Source organism: Chaetodon auriga, chromosome 9 (genome assembly GCF_051107435.1).
Source record: "Chaetodon auriga isolate fChaAug3 chromosome 9, fChaAug3.hap1, whole genome shotgun sequence".
Lineage (NCBI taxonomy): Eukaryota > Metazoa > Chordata > Actinopteri > Chaetodontiformes > Chaetodontidae > Chaetodon > Chaetodon auriga.
The window spans coordinates 763636-780048 of NC_135082.1; the positions used below are offsets into that span (position 1 = coordinate 763636).

The window sequence follows — 16413 nt, forward strand, 5'->3', positions numbered from 1 at the left end:
CTATTTCCCAGTAAACAGAATTATCTCATTATTAACGGCTGGATTTAGTGTCCTGAAAATAGAACAAGTTCTAAAAATTCTGTTTAACCATTTGAACCTTTCTGTGCCCTTAAATTTCACCATTTGTAGATTTTTAGTTAAAAAACAAACTATTTGACATAAATTCTCAACAAAAACTGGTAGTTTAATACTGGTGGGCACAAACAAATAAAGGATGACGTTTAACAAAGAAGAGGTAAAAAAAACAATGAGCAGAGTGGAATTACCTGTACCATAAGGTCTCAGAGGGTAAATTCAGTATAACAAACATTTCCAAAGCAACTCACCACTCTGTTGCTCTTTTTCACACTAATACCATTTTCACTCAGTGATTATTTCCAATCACTTCTCCTTTCCATTTTTTCCAAGCAGTTATTAACGTGCAATAAATAAAAGTCAAGCCTTCCAGTATATGTGTGGAGTTTGCTTTAACAGCAAATTAAAAGAGGAGCAAATAAGACTTCTTACAAAAATATGATTAAATATAACATACTTACAATAATAATTCATTAATAATAAGTAGCCATAGTTAATAACAATAATATACTTTTTTTTTTTTTTTCCAAATAAAGGCCTTTGTCTACTATAAATATGTTGCAAATAAAGTCCTGGTTCTCTCTGAAGTTACGGTGAATTTGTTCACATGCTGGATTCAACACAAGCAATTTGATGCTCTCACCAGCTGTAATATTCCAAATCAAATTCAACAGGGTATTATGATCATTTCTACCAATTTTGCACCCTTAATGACAGCTGATAAATGTGTTGATAATGCACTTGTTCACATTTTCAAGTCTGTCTTTTAAAATTGCTTGCATGCCCATTAACAGTTTCCCTTGTCTATACTGGCCAGTGAGAGATCCCTTCCAAACTTGATTTCAATATAAGCCAAAGTTTCACAAGGCTTAATTAGCCTGACTTAGTCATCAAAGTTATACCTATAGTACGAAATTCCATCTTTGTGTTTACTCTGACAAAGATTGTGGGGACAACACCAGTCAGTTCACACTGGAATCACAATAGGAACAGATATCTTCAGGCTCGGGAGTGACATTTCAAACAACAACTGATTCAATGTACACATGAATATGTAATAATTATTTTAAGCCAGCCTTGAAAAAAAGTGTACCCTTTAATGGCACAGCAGGAGAACCACTATTAATTAATTAAAATACAATATGAATATTGTGGGTGCTCCTTAACTTGCAGATGGAAAACAGTGCTTACAACTTTTAAAAAATTATCTAGAGTAAAAATGAGGAAAATAGAAATAAGTGAGTGTGTGTGTGTGTGTGTGTGTGTGTAACATACTCTTCCTCTTGCCAATGTCCATGTCTGATGTAGCAGCCTCACACAGCAGCACCATTCCCATGGTAACAGCAGCATCTGACAGTTAACGTCAAGGTTTAGACAAGAAATGCATGTGATGTCATTAGTCTACTCAAATGTCGACTACAATTTAAAAGCTGCAACCCACCAAGTGCCACTTTAAAGCCAGGCATGTGGTAGTGTGGGCTGAAGTAGTGGTTAGCAGCCCTGTCAATAATCTGCCAACATGACTGCTGACACTGACAGCTGACAGTCTGGATCTGATCTACAAAGGATTAGTTTTGGTTGGGCTTGTTTTTATCTGTGCATTTGACAAAAGTACATAACATTCAACGTACAGGATTTTTTGGTTTAGTCACAAGTATTCTTTGAGTGCTTGCTATAAAAGTATGAGTATTCATACTGTGGCAGTTTTACCTGCCACTGGTAACCCTTCACCCCAGCACACCACACCAGCACTCAGTTCAGATGTCACATGTTAGCCAGGTAGCATGCTATGAATAGTTTGGTGGGTGCACACACTGAGCTACTTTCAATAACTTAGTAAGCTTTCTGTGCTATTTCTTTTGTTCCCATAGCATACAAAAACACACAAAACCATTATTATTGTTCAAGTTAACTTTTATTATTTAAAGATTGTAGATTATAAGTTTGTTTAAATCTAACTATCTAACCTATGTTCTTTTCTTACCACAGTGCTTCCTGGTTCTGGGCAGGGACAAAGGACCTGAGCATAGTATCAGGCTGTCTTTTATAGTCCCTGAGTACAAAGTAGGGAGCATGCTCAGTCCATCTTACTGCACCATACGACTTGATGGGAGTGTGAAAACAGGCATTATGTGGGTGCTTTGCCTCCTTAACATATGGTAAATGAATGTAAATAGCTTTGGGAATGGTTTTTGATCTGGAAGATGATCTGGGGGTTGAATTGATTATGTAATGGAGTCCAATTAAAGATGGTTTGGTCCAGTGGGAGGGGCCTAGCCTTTAAATGAAGAGGATCTACACTGCCTAGGCAGTCAGAGAAGGGCTGTGGTGGTGTGTAGACCTGAGGGTAATACTTTGTAAGTATTTTTTTTTCCTGCTGAGCTTTGTTATATCATTTGCCACCATTTTGTATTTGACCGTCCTAGAAGGGCAATAAAACACTTTAATTTTTTTGGCCTCAAACAGCCTCTGTTTGCTACCTTTCTTTAGATTTTGAAGGTAAAATACACCTTTTTCCAGTCAGCTTTTCGGTCAGATTACCTTCATTCAAGAACTGAATGTGACACATACAGATGAAGGATACTGAAGAGTAGGACAATATGTGTCTCAGCCACAAACTGGGCTTGACTACTGCCATGGACGTAACTCTGAAAACACACAGACAGTTCAATACTATTCTGACAGTTAGTTCACATATTACACTATGAGAGAAGCAATACTGTGAAGTGCGTTTCTGTCTTACAACTTGGCCGGTGCTGGGGTTCTTGTGTGCATAAGGTGGTCCTCTGATGTGGTTCCACATCTGGCCTGAAGTCATGATGAGGACAAAGCACTAAAACACACAGTAAAAACATACAGCAGCACAAGGAAGACATTAAAGATTACGATGGATTCAATAGAGACTAGGGTGGACTTCAGCATTTCCTCTACACTTAGAGATTTTTCATATGTGCCTGTTTTTTTTCCTTAATAGTAGGCTTAGATTACAGAAAGTGGTATCAAAACATGATGAGGGTGGGTATACTGATTTTGTCTCTGTCACCTTCCCAGTGTGACATCATGCCATGGATTTTGCAATACCGTAATTACTGAAATAAAAGTTTCAGAATATCAAAAATAATGTGCTTTACTGTGGCTACCGTAACATGCAGATAGGAAGCTACGCACATACCAGAACTGGAGTTATGCCCACTAACTACTAGTTTTCTTGCTATAACACTGACTCCTGCAACACGAAGATGTGGAAAGTAACATTATGAGCAATGCACAGTGATTTCTCAGTTATTGGCTGCAAGAAACAACACAACAGTCTTCTGAAGACCTAGTGGATTAACTAACAGTTATATCATTATAGATGCGCTAATCATCTGACTATGGTTTGCGTTGGGAGCCAAAACAAAGCAGGAAGCTTTGAAGCTCAAGGATGGATTGATACTGACCTCAAACTTAGAACCTGTAAGTTCTGACATTTTAATGTTGCTTTACTGTTTATTTTGTTGGTCAGCCTGTTGAATTTGGCATTAGCATGTGGCTAGTGACATCTATTTTAAAACCAGATGCTGGAGCAATGTTGGTATACTTAATATTGACAGACAGTCAAGAGAAACTGTGAACTGTTTTTTCATGTTGCTTTTTCTGTTGTCTCACATAGCCAGACCGAATGTTATCACCACACTTACTACTACATACTACAACATAAACTCAGGTGGTTTCTTGTAACAGAAAAGTCCCCTCTGCTGTATTGTGCATTGTTATGTTTGTCTGTAGCACCTGTATGTATATGTACTTGACAGACCTATCCCATGGTACACTGACTACTGTACTAATATAATATACTCTTTTCTGCATCTGATTCCACCAAGTACCGCCAGGAGTTCACCGATGCCCTGTTCCAGGTCTGGAAGGAGATCCCCCAGGACACCCTCAGTTGACTCATCAGGACCATGCCCAGATGTTGTCAGGAGTGCATATAGGCATGCGGGGGCCACGTACTTTACTGAGTCACATTATGAGTTGCTGTGATGAAATTCATGTAAGTTGGATCAGCCTGTGATTCCAATTTTTTACATTGATTTTTGGTGTGATTTTGAATCCTGCCCTCAATTGGTTGATGATTTTAGTTTCCATTGGCCGTTGTTACATCATTTTGTTCTCAACAAATTATACAATGTACATCAGTAAAGATTTTCAACTTGAATAATTCGTTCATCATGATCCAATGTGTGATTAAAGTGTTCTCTTAAATTTTTTGAGCAGTGAATTTTAGCTTTCCTTCATTGGCACCCTTTCTATGCCACATCAAAACACTTCTGATGACTTACAAAATTCTATATTGGGTAAACCTATTCACACCTGTCTGATCTCCTTAAATCCAATATTCCATCCCATGCACATTCTCAGAATACAGGGCTCCTGTCTCTTCTCAGAGTTAAAAAGAAGAAGTCTTTCCTATTGACCTCCCTTCCTCTGGCGTAATTTCCCTGCTGATATCAGACAATCTTACATCATTGAGCTTTGCCTCTTGTGTGTTTGTGTAGTCTGTCCTCTTTCCAGGTCTCCATTTCGGGAGGAGGTTATGTGGCTCATGTTCTTTGTGTTTGGCGGCACCTAGAAGTTGCTCAGTGTCCTCCTGGATATGTATTCTTCATCCAGCATATGTTTACAATCCATATATAATTTTGTCTTCGTGTAATTTTACAATTTAGGTCTATATAGTACATGACATCTATGGCATGTCTGTCTGTCTTGGAAGGGGAACCCCTCCAATGTTTATCTTCCTGAAGTATGTTCTATTTTTTTCAACTCTTTTCTAGAGATCATTTCCAGGAATTTTTCAATGACAATAGTTAGTATGACAGACAGGTATCATGCTATATTTTAACATGTTCCTCTCTGTTGAAGTCTAATCTAACAGAGTATACAGTCATAACCTTTAGATGTGTCTTAATTCTAGCCTTATTTTAATATTGTTATTATATATTTGATTTTTTTTTATAGTATTGCATCATATTTTATTTGGACAGCCCTTTGTGCTCAATGCTTAGCAAGTGCTATGTAAATTACATTTTTTATTATCACTATTATTAATTTACTTGAATCCATATAAAAATACATTAACCATTGCTGCCAATATACTAATAACTGAACACCAATAACATGAACAGTTGCCCCCAGTTTTGCTAACTGACAAATCTAGACTAAACTTAACATACCTACAGGTACATTCAAAGTTAGAATTGAGTCTGCTAGGATTATCCACAGGCACTGACTCGCACCACTTTAGCACATCATATTGTAGCCACTGTAATAGTAACATCAAGTGGAGTCTAGGCTAGTCGAGGCTAATCACACCCACTTTGAGCAAAAGTTAAACATTTCATCACATATTATAATCTATTTTACCTTATCATTAGAGCATTTTAAGTAAAGTAAAAAAGCACTGTTAGCCAGTATTGAGCTGTTGTTTGACTCAAATTCCCATTCATTGTTTTGAGTCCATTTTCCCATTCATTATTATCCAACTCTCTCAACAACGCTCATTGCTCGTCGCAAGAGATAAATCACTCTGCGCTGCGGACTCTGTGCTGCAGCTGGCTGGCTTCCAACTCCACCGCGCGGACAGAGACACAGAACTTTCCAGCAAAACTAAAGGTGGAGGAATCTGTTTCTACATCAACAGTGGTTGGTGCAACGACGTGACAGTGATCCAGCAGCACACTCCTGACCTGGAATCTTTCACCATTAACTGTGAGCCTTTTTATTCACCCCGTGAGTTCGCTTCATTCATTCTGGTCGGCGTTTACATCCCGCCGCAAGCCAACGTGAAGGACGCACAGCTTATGCTCGCTGACCAGATAATGCGTGTGGAGCGGACCAACCCGGACTCTTTAGTTATTGTCCTTGGCGACTTTAACAAAGGTAACCTCACCCACGAACTCCCTAAATACAGACAGTTTATCAAATGCCCGACCAGAGAGGAGAACATTCTGGATCACTGTTACACCACCGTCAGGGATGCTTATCACGCCGTCCCCCGTGCTGCACTGGGCCACTCTGGCCACGTCATGGTACACCTGATTCCTGCGTACAGGCAGAAACTAAAGCTCTGCAAACCTGTGGTGAGGACATCAAGGAAGTGGACCAGTGAGGCTGTGGAGGATCTCCAGGCGTGTTTAGACTCTACTGACTGGGATGTGTTCAGGACTGCTACCAACAGTCTGGATGAGTACATGGAGACTGTGACGTCCTACATCAGCTTCTGTGAAGACTGCTGTGTTCCAACATGCACCAGGGTGAGTTACAACAATGACAAACCCTGGTTCACAGCCCAACTCAGGCAGCTAAGGTTGGCAAAGGAAGAGGCCTTCAGGAGTGGGGACAAAGACAGATACAAAGAGTCGAAGTACAAGTTTCGCCAGGCGGTGAAAGAAGCTAAACGGCTGTACTCTGAGAAGCTCCAACAGCAATTCTCAGCTAACGACTCTTTGTCTGTCTGGAAAGGGCTCAGGCAGAACACTAACTACAAGCCTAAAGCCCCCCACTCCATCAACGATCGACGCCTAGCCAACGACCTGAACCAGTTCTACTGCCGCTTTGAAAGACAAAGGGACAGTCCAGCAACCATCCCCCATGACACCTCTGAACAGCTCCAGCTCCAGTCACCTCCACCAATGCCCACCTTGCCTTACCTTTGAGCGCCCTGTGCTCTCACACTTCAGAGACATCACTGACCCTCTCCTGGACCCCCTGCAGTTTGCCTACAGAGCCAACAGGTCTGTAGACGATGCAGTCAACTTGGCCCTCCACTTCATCCTCCAGCACCTGAACTCCACAGGAACCTACGCTAGGATCCTGTTTGTGGATTTCAGCTCTGCCTTCAACACCATCATCCCAACTCTGCTTCAGGAGAAGCTCTCCCAGCTGAGCGTGCCTGACTCCACCTGCAGGTGGATTACAGACTTCCTGTCTGACAGGAAACAGTGCGTGAAGCTGGGGAAACACTTCTCCGACGCTAAGACCATCAGCACCGGATCCCCCTAGGGCTGTGTTCTTTCTCCTCTGCTCTTCTCCCTGTACACAAACAGCTGCACCTCCAGTCACCAGTCTGTCAAGCTCCTGAAGTTTGCGGACGACACCACCCTCATCGGACTCATCTCTGATGGCGACGAGTCCGCCTACAGGTGGGCGGTTGACCATCTGGTGACCTGGTGCAATCAGAACAACCTGGAGCTCAATGCTCTAAAGACAGTGGAGATGGTTGTGGACAACAGGAAGAACTCAGCCTCACCTGCCCCCATCACCCGCTGTGACTCCACTATTGACACTGTGGAGTCTTTCCGCTTCCTGGGAACTATCATCTTCCAGGACCTCAAGTGGGAGCCGAACATCAGCTCCCTCATCAGGAAAGCGCAGCAGAGGATGTACTTCCTACGGCAGCTGAAGAAATTCAGCCTGCCAAAGACAATGATGGTGCACTTCTACATAGCCATTATTGAGTCCATCCTCACCTCCTCCATCACTGTCTGGTACGCTGCTGCTACCGCCAAGGACAAGGGCAGACTGCAGCGTGTCATTCGGTCTGCAGAGAAGGTGATTGGCTGCAATCTCCCATCTCTTCAGGACCTGTACGCCTCCAGGACCCTGAGGCGTGCAGAAAAGATTGTGGCTGATCCCTCTCACCCCGGACACAAACTCCTTGAGTCACTCCCCTCTGGCAGGAGGCTGCAGTCCATCAGGACCAAAACCTCACGCCACAAGAACAGTTTTTTCCCGTCTGCTGTCAGCCTTATCAACAAGGCCCGGAACCCCCCCGACACTCTTCACATTCCACCTCGGACTCATTCTGTCACATTGATATAAATATAACTCTATGCGTTACATTAACGCTCAACTTGGACTTCTTTCTGGAAAACAGACTATGTTTCCGGAAAATAGCAAACAACAAAAAACAGACTTGTGTATATATATTTAAACTGTTATATTTTATGCTCTTATTTTAGTTGATGTGTCATGCACCAATTTCACCAGAAAAAATTCCTTGTATGTGTAAAAGCGTACTTGGCAATAAAGCTTTTTCTGATTCTGATTTCTGATTCTGATCACAAACCTTAAACCTCTGCAGGCAAAACAAGCTAGCAAGCACAACAATTTTAGCAACTCAACCAAATATACTAACCTATTTAACATTATTCAACCATTCAAAGCAAGTTGGGAAGAAAACAATCTAAACCAATGAACTTAACAAAAACTACCCCGTTACCAGCCAACAGCAATAGACTTTACTTGTATATCACATTTCATACAAGAAATGCATCTTAAATGCTTTACAGCAAAGAAATTACATGCACTGAGTGCTTCACATAAAAGTAGACAAAAATTGACACAAAAACATGTTAAAATCTGTAACCTAAGATGGAAAATTGCTATCAAAGCACACCGTAGCCACCTTGTGGCAGGAAACAGCATAGCAGGGATTCCCAGCTCCCTCAAAGTCCTCACATGTGATTTCTTATCAGCTGGTAATACTTTATCCCATGGGAATATTTGGGGAAGCTTTGATATTAGCAAAAATTGGGTACTTCCCAACCCTAGCTTACGGTTCATATTATTTTCATACTCATCAAACCATTGAATGAGTCATCGTGTCCTATGGATGGGGTATAGACCATTCTCATCAGGATGGAAACATTTCACGAAGGTGATGACTCGGAACAACTTTGTCTCGATTTGATTTGATTGATTTTTTTTTTTTCCCACATCTCTGTTGACCAGTGCCCATGGTTTTTGCACCACTTAACTCTCAAATGTGCATTCATCCTTGTAATGAGGCGTTTATGCACGGCAGCACTACTATTACATCCCCCTCTATGTAAAGGTCGTGCTTTCTGAATGCACTATTTCCTGTATATGTCAAGACATTTTTGATCAAAATGTCATTGCTTTTGCAGGATTATCTAACTGGCTGGGACACTTTCAGCTCAAAGCAGTCTACTTCCCTCTCTTAAATTCTTGGGGGAGAATAACTGCCATGTATTCATCTGTGTATGGATGTATGTTTGTGTGGTAGTCGGGGGATGTGTGTGTGTTGGCTGTTGTTACCAATGCAGAGAAGGCCCAGACATTCTTGTTGAAGAGAAACTCCAAATTGTGTCTCCGTAGATATGCCAGGCCTCCGATTACAGCAAGGAGGAAGCCCAGCAGGAGAGGCCCTGCATAGTTGGGAGGACGAATGATGCGGATCTAAAAACCAGTCAAACATGAGAATAATCATCAGAGACTCCCATCATTGTGAGTGTGATAAGATAATAAAAGAGAGACAGAGAGGTCAAAATGACGATAAAAAAGGATATAGAAAACAAAATAAAAATCAACTATATATGTACATTATATAAAAGAGTATAGAATACTGTTGCCATGATTGCTAAAGGTCAGAGTTGAGATTCATTTGCTCATTTCATCACAACAAATACAATGATGGAGCACATTTAGGGGCCCTGGTCTCTCGGATTTAATGCTATACAGTTGCAATCAAAATTATTCAACCCCCACTGCATATTAGGCTTACTGGCAAAAAGTACAATTTTCAGCTATTTGCAATAAACAAAGTAGACAAGAACAGTTGCAACAGTTAAATAAAACTAATATTACCATGTTTTTTTTTATCCAAATTCAACACAAAATGCTACTTTTAATTACTACTGTAGTCTCAAAATTATTCAACCCCCTATCTCAAGCACACCTGATGCATCAAAATTACCCAATCCCCTGTTTCAAGCACACTTGGTGCAACTATTCAAGGGCTTCATTAGTTCAGGTGTGCTTGAGAGAGAACACGTAAATACCTGGACTGGCTCGGAGTTTGTTGAGATTGACATTTGATTGCATGTTAGAACTATGGCTTAGCCAAAAGAATTGTCCAAAAAGATCAAAGAAGAGATCATTGCCTTGCACAAACAAGGAAAAGGATACAAAAAGATAGCAAAAGCTCTGAATGTTCCTAGAGATACAGTTGGAAGAATAGTTCACAAGTTCTAAGTTAAATGAATAGTGGTTACATTACCTGGACGTGGCAGAAAGAGGAAACTGTCAGCAGCTGCCACCAGATTCCTGATGAGGCAAGGGGTCAAAAACCCTCGAGTGACTGCAAAACACCTGCAGCAAGACCTGGTGAGCAGCAGGCACTGTGGTTTCAGTTTGCACAGTAAGGTGCATACTAGGGCTGGGCGATATGGCTGAAAACTGTATCATGATATAAGTGTTTTATATCGGTCGATATCGATAATTATTGATATTTTTTATGACCTATTTAAAATAAGGACCAGGAGAAAAATACATTAAATTTAAACATTTTTATTTTAAATTTAGCCTTCCTCTGATTATAATCCCCTAAGCTATCAAGGCAGAAAGGAAAGGAAATGTCAACACAACCATGGAAAACACTCAAATAATAAATGTGTAAAAATGTAAACAGAGAGAAACCTGAGAACTTTTTTTCTGCAGGTTCAGTGACAGGAAGTTCACAAGCTGATTCACCTTCTGGTGAATAAAATGTTTTCAAATAGATGCAGCGTTTTGTAAACAAAGCAGAAACTGAGGTAGACTTGACATCTGTAACATACAAAAAAACAAACATGATAGACAGTAACATTGATTGAACTATAAAATCAGCCTAGACATATGAATAACTTTAGTAACTCTTACTCTAAACATACGTGAACTATTCAATTATATTTAAAAAAAAAAAAAAAAAAAAAAAAAAGTGTAAGAGATTTTTATAAGCTGGCTTCTCCACAGTGCTCAGCGGAAGCATGTCTTTATCTATATGATACCACTGCCTCCGTTATGTCTTTGTGCCTTTTAGATGATTTGTCATAAGGCACTGAAGCAGAGCACCTCTGCATGGTGGTCTGCTGCTTGTGCGGCGGTGCTGCGGTACGGATGTTGTTGGACGTTGGCGAATACGCTGCGCTCCGAAGGGTGACCCGGCTAAGGTGGTTAAACAAGTCTGTGGTATTAACTGGTCTTGGTGGGGATGACGGTCTTACATACTTTACAGACCACATTGGTCTGACTACGGTCCGACTTACAAAATCCAAAAAAACTGCCATGCTGACGAGCTGACTTGCCCCGTTTTATCGACAATGTCTTCGCTGGTTGCAGTGCTCACTTTCTATTTGTCATCTCACTCCTCGCGAACAATCAAACACACGACAACGCGATGGCGCAACCAAACTGCTACTTTTAAATGATTGGCTGTTAGCGTGTCACTCCCACGGATCAGTGATCACTCCCTACGTTGCTCGGTTACCTGAGAGCGAGTGCCTTTGTTCACGCAACCGACCTTGCTTCGCAACTTCTGGTTTCTTCAGACGAAGAAAAAAAATTATCGAATGTTCTATGGAACGCATTTTTTTATTGATATTGATTACGTGTCTATCGCGAGACATATCGTTATCGTTTTATCACCCAGCCCTAGTGCATACTAAGCACTGAAGTGCTCCATGCCCAGACTCCAAGACGTACACCACTACTGACCCAAAAGCACAAGAAAAGTCGGCTTCAGTATGCTCAAAACCATATAAATAAGCCACAGAAGTTTTCGAATTCTATTCTGTGGAGCGATGAAACAAAACTGGAACTTTTCAGGCCAATGGAACAGCAGTATGTCTGGAGGAAGAAGAATGAAGCATATGCTGAAAAGAACACCCTGCCTACAGTGATGCATGGCAGTGGTTCAGTGATGCTCTTGGGTTACTTTGCTGCCTCTGGCACTGGAAACCTGAAGCATGAGGGGGGCACAGTGGATTCAGTCAAGTGTCAGGAAATCTCAGGAAAAAACGTCATGCCATCTGTGAGGAAGCTGAAGCTCGGGGGTCATTGGACTTTCCAACAGGACAATGATCCCAAGCATTTTTCAAAATCCACCAAGGCTTGGTTTCAGAAGAAGAAATGGAAGATTCTAGAGTGGCTGTCACAGTCGCCTGACTTGAGCCCCATAGAAAATCTCTGGTGGGATTTGAAGAGGGCAGTTGCAAAATGCACACCCACAAAAATTACTGAACTGGAGGCAATTGCCCATAAGGAATGGGATAAGATTCCTCAGGAACGCTGTCAGAGGCTGGTGTCTGGCTATGCATCACGTTTGCAGCAGGTCTAACAGCAAAAGGGTGCTGTACTAACTATGCTAAGATGCTTGTCATGAAGGGACTGAATAATTTTGAGACTGCAGTATTCATTAAAAGCAGCATTTTGTGTTGAATTTGGATCAAAACCCTTGTAATATTAGTTTCACTGAACTACGTAAACAGTTCTTGTGTAATTTGTTTATTGCAAACAGCTGAGACATTGTATATTTAGCCAATGAGCCTAATATGCAATGGGGGTTGAATAATAGTGATTGCAACTGTATCTTGAGATTACCTGTACATCAGTCCTGTCTGCTACCCATCTGGCCAGCTGCTCAGCTGCAAAGCCTCTGACCTGCAGCTCATAGGTATCAGACCGACGAGGTTTCCCTTTGGATGGGAAGTGGAGGAAAGTCGGAGCAGAGTTCATATTTAGCTGCAACACAAACACAAAAATACATGCAAAACATTCAGTCTATATTGCAGTGCTGTTCAATAGTAATCGATAGAACTTGATTATCAAATCTGACATCTGAAGAGCAACCTCGGTCAAAATCATGCTTTTTGTATAATATGTCACACAGAATTTTAGTATAATTACATTGAGGAAAAAGGCACAAATCTGCCAAGCATAAGCGTGCCCAAAAAGTGCAAAAACATGCTCCACCAATGACGGTATTTATACTATCTCTCGTCAGTAACTCTCAACATCACAGCTGAAGTACAACATGTAACTGATATGTACATATCCTTTAAGTAATACATAAATAAACTGAATTTACATGCCCTTTTCTGTTTTCACTTAGATAATGGAGATATGTGCACACCATTCTATTTTCAACAAACTAGCTGATTCTGACAACCCAAGAGTAGTCACTTTCTTAGTGTAGAACTAGTTAACCCAGTTCTTGCTGCTCTGATATTTTAAAGCAAGTGGCTGCATAGTGGTGATTTTAGGATTCACTGGGTCCCTTTCTCTACATGTGAGGGGTATGTGGACAGTGGTAAGGGTGGTGGGCCAGCCCAGAGCGGTGCACTGGGGAATTTCCCCTTATTTTCTCATCCCAGTGTTGACAGGTATGCATTATGTTTGAATGTGTCCATTCAGGAAGTGAGCGAGATGTAGCTGCACAACTTCTCACAAGTGTAATCGAAGCCTGCGTTTATAATTATGGTAAAGACTGAACATAGTGGTGTGTTGTAGTACGCAAGTTTTTAAATCATGTAGCCATGTTAATAAAATACTTTTCAACTTATAATTCAACAAAGCAGTTTGCCATGATTTTCTTTTTTGGTGGACAGTATTTTGTCTACTTGTGCATCCTGAGCACCTGCTTTGTGTTTCATTACTGTCAAAATCAAGTAGTGCTTCCTTAGCTGTTTATTGTTGCAGATGTTTTGACTGTATCTTTGCTTTGGAAAATGTCAGCACCAATGAACAATACATATGATTTGCAGCAAATGGGTCACAACATTTCTCTGGTATGGTTCTATAAAGTGGGGAAGAAAAGCAAACACACTATTCAAAAGCAAAAGTGTTACTTTGATGTCTAAAACCTAATCAAGTCCTGGAGTACTGAAGATCTGCAGGTTGTCAGTCCAACCAAAGACTGAAGCAGCTCACTTTATTAACCAGCTCCTCCATCATGTATGGACAGCAGACTGTCAGCAAACATAAGGCATAAACCCAGTCTTGGAGAGAGAGAAGTTGTCTCACCATCTGAAAGACGTCTGATCCTTCATCAAAATCAACAGATGCAAAGAAGACCTTGTTCGTAAAGGCAGAGGAGTACCGCCACGAGTTTGCCAACACTTGAAACTCCTCATCAGCTTGTCTGAAATTAAAAGATGCATTTAAATTCATAGAATAGAATTAAAATAGCCTATACCTGTTGCTCCAGCTTCTTACCTGCAGACACCACACTGTCTCTGTGGCTGCAAAGCTGTAAACATGATCACGACAGAGTAGTTTCTAGGAGGAGCCTTGACAAAGCGACGGAACTTATCTCCACTCATCCTGATGACTGAACGCTTGGAGGTCCACTCCATCATCTGAGTCACTTTCTCTGACAAAAGAGTCTACACAGGACACAGACACAAAGACATCTGCCAGTGTTCGGTGCAAAACAGGAGAACAGAGGAAAAAAGCCAGGAGCCATCCTGATACTACTGGCTTCATTTTGGAGAAGACTGTACAATACATCCAGGACAGAAACAAAAAGAAATGTTATGAAAAACTATTAAATCAGTCCAAATCAAAATACTTGATTCATTCCTCAAGTGTTAGAGGCAGGCGAACACTGTTCAATGACACAAAGATACATCATGTATACAGTTTATCAATCTATAGTTATCTGACTAGAATTCTAAATCAATGTTTGAATGCTGCACAGCTTTTGTTTTTTTGTTTGTTTGTTTTTTTTACATGTCTATTCATTCTGTTTAAACCTAGTATTTCTACACAGTTGCAGATAAAGATTAGAAGATTAGGAAACACTAACATTACGTGTATATATTATTTGCAAAATTAGATTCTAGTGGCAACTGTATAGAATTGTTTCCGACTCATGTGATCCAGTTTCCAATCTGAGCATTGTAAAGGCCAAAATTTAATGAATAACTATGTGCATTATGCTGATGAAACAGTTGAGTTATATTGATTATTTGTTGGAGGATTTTTTTTTTTAGGGTGATCACGTTTTAAAATATGAGGACAAACATTTGATGCTTCTTTCAGAAACTTCAATAGAAGCTTCAAATGTTAAAAAATGACAGTACTCGAAAAAATGCACAATTGTTGGTAAGAGCAACAATGTTTAAGTGGTATTAAAGATTCAGACTGGCCTGATCTTCTCACTATTAGTGGCTGTGTTCTAACAAAATTTCACAACCATTTACCATTTCACTAACACGTGTCCAGGCCCTTCAACTGAGTCACTGAAATAAAAGCCTTGTAATGTAACGTAAACGTGCATTGTTGAATTATTAAAAAGGCTGGAGAGAAGCATAATTTAGAGGTGATTCCCATTGTTAAATTCCATATAGTGGATAATTATATTTAATGAATCTAACTATTACTTTTTTCTTATCTTAAGTAAGAAATAAAGAGTTAATTTTAATTACAATTGTGGAATAAAGTAACCTTATTGAGAAAAAGAAGAGCAACATATATTAGCAAAACTCTGGCATAGCTTCAAATTCCAGTGAGTTAAACAGGAAGTGGTGTTGACTGAACACCACTCTGCTCGTAACGTTAGCAGCTCTTGATAGCTCTGGCACAGCTGCTGACTTTTAGCTTTGTTCAGCTGGCTCACGTCTACGGCTCGGTGATTGTGTCCTGAGGCATGGGGAAGTGGATCTACTCACTGGACACTGGACTTAACGTTAAAAAGGCCAAAAGCTAGTCCAACACTACGTTTACAACCAGTGCTATGGCTAAGCAAACGTTACAAGTGTTCATGAGTGAAGATCAAATTAATATAATGTATTGACAGATAGTTCCTTACTTAGTGCCACACATAACCAAACGTTAGCTAGTTTCTGGTTGCTGTTAGCTTAGCTTCTACGATTGGCACGGACGACAGTCAACTTTCGAAAACGTCGCAAGATATAATTGAAACTTTATGAACTTTCTCCGCTTAATGATACTAAAGGCATGTTACCTCTTTTTTCTTCTGCGCATCAGCAGGATCATTGCAGAAAGTGAAAAGAACAAACAGCGAAATGTAAAGTTTTCTACACATTCTGCAACACACTGATCACACTCCTCACGCAATCTTCTGTCAGCTTCCTATAGGTCACCTCTCAGCCAATCACAGTGAGCTGTCGTTTAATTTTTTTTTTTCCTCTTCTGCTTTGAATTTCTTGTTTTTTTTTACAACGGCTATTGCATTACTGCCATCTCGTGGACTAGGTCATCTCCTTCAGGTGAAGGTTGGACCTTCAGACTTCACACAAGTCTGAAGGTCCAACCGAGTCATGAGAACTGAACCATAAACTTGTTCACAACATGATTTGCACATAGAAAATGTACAGGAGGATAGAATGGCTCAAAATGCTTTAAGCTCCTACTGAAATCCACTGGGGCAGATGCGTTTCTGTGGATAATCTATCTTTTTTTTATTAGCACGCAGCCTTATTAACATGCTGCATTACGCTTTCCACTGGGGCAGACGCATTTCTGTGGATAATGTATCTTTTTTATTATTAGCAC

General features: G+C 40.5%; 1 protein-coding gene across 4 annotated transcripts in view; it reads right to left on the minus strand.

Annotated features, from left to right (window-relative positions):
* The window catches only part of LOC143325605 (dolichyl-diphosphooligosaccharide--protein glycosyltransferase subunit MAGT1-like), a 30570-nt gene extending 14576 nt beyond the window's left edge, over positions 1-15994 (minus strand). For all 4 annotated transcript variants that reach the window (XR_013077562.1, XR_013077561.1, XR_013077563.1 and 1 more), the window contains exons 1-8: positions 15863-15994; positions 14110-14279; positions 13918-14035; positions 12496-12636; positions 9175-9315; positions 2819-2908; positions 2660-2723; positions 1351-1425 (exon numbers count right to left, since the gene is read on the minus strand). Coding sequence is in view for 1 of the 4 variants with exons in the window: in XM_076738798.1 (XP_076594913.1) it covers positions 1351-1425; positions 2660-2723; positions 2819-2908; positions 9175-9315; positions 12496-12636; positions 13918-14035; positions 14110-14279; positions 15863-15943 (880 nt within the window). In the remaining 3 variants the exon portion in view is untranslated. The remainder of the gene's footprint in view (positions 1-1350; positions 1426-2659; positions 2724-2818; positions 2909-9174; positions 9316-12495; positions 12637-13917; positions 14036-14109; positions 14280-15862) is intronic.
* Positions 15995-16413: the final 419 nt, after the last annotated feature.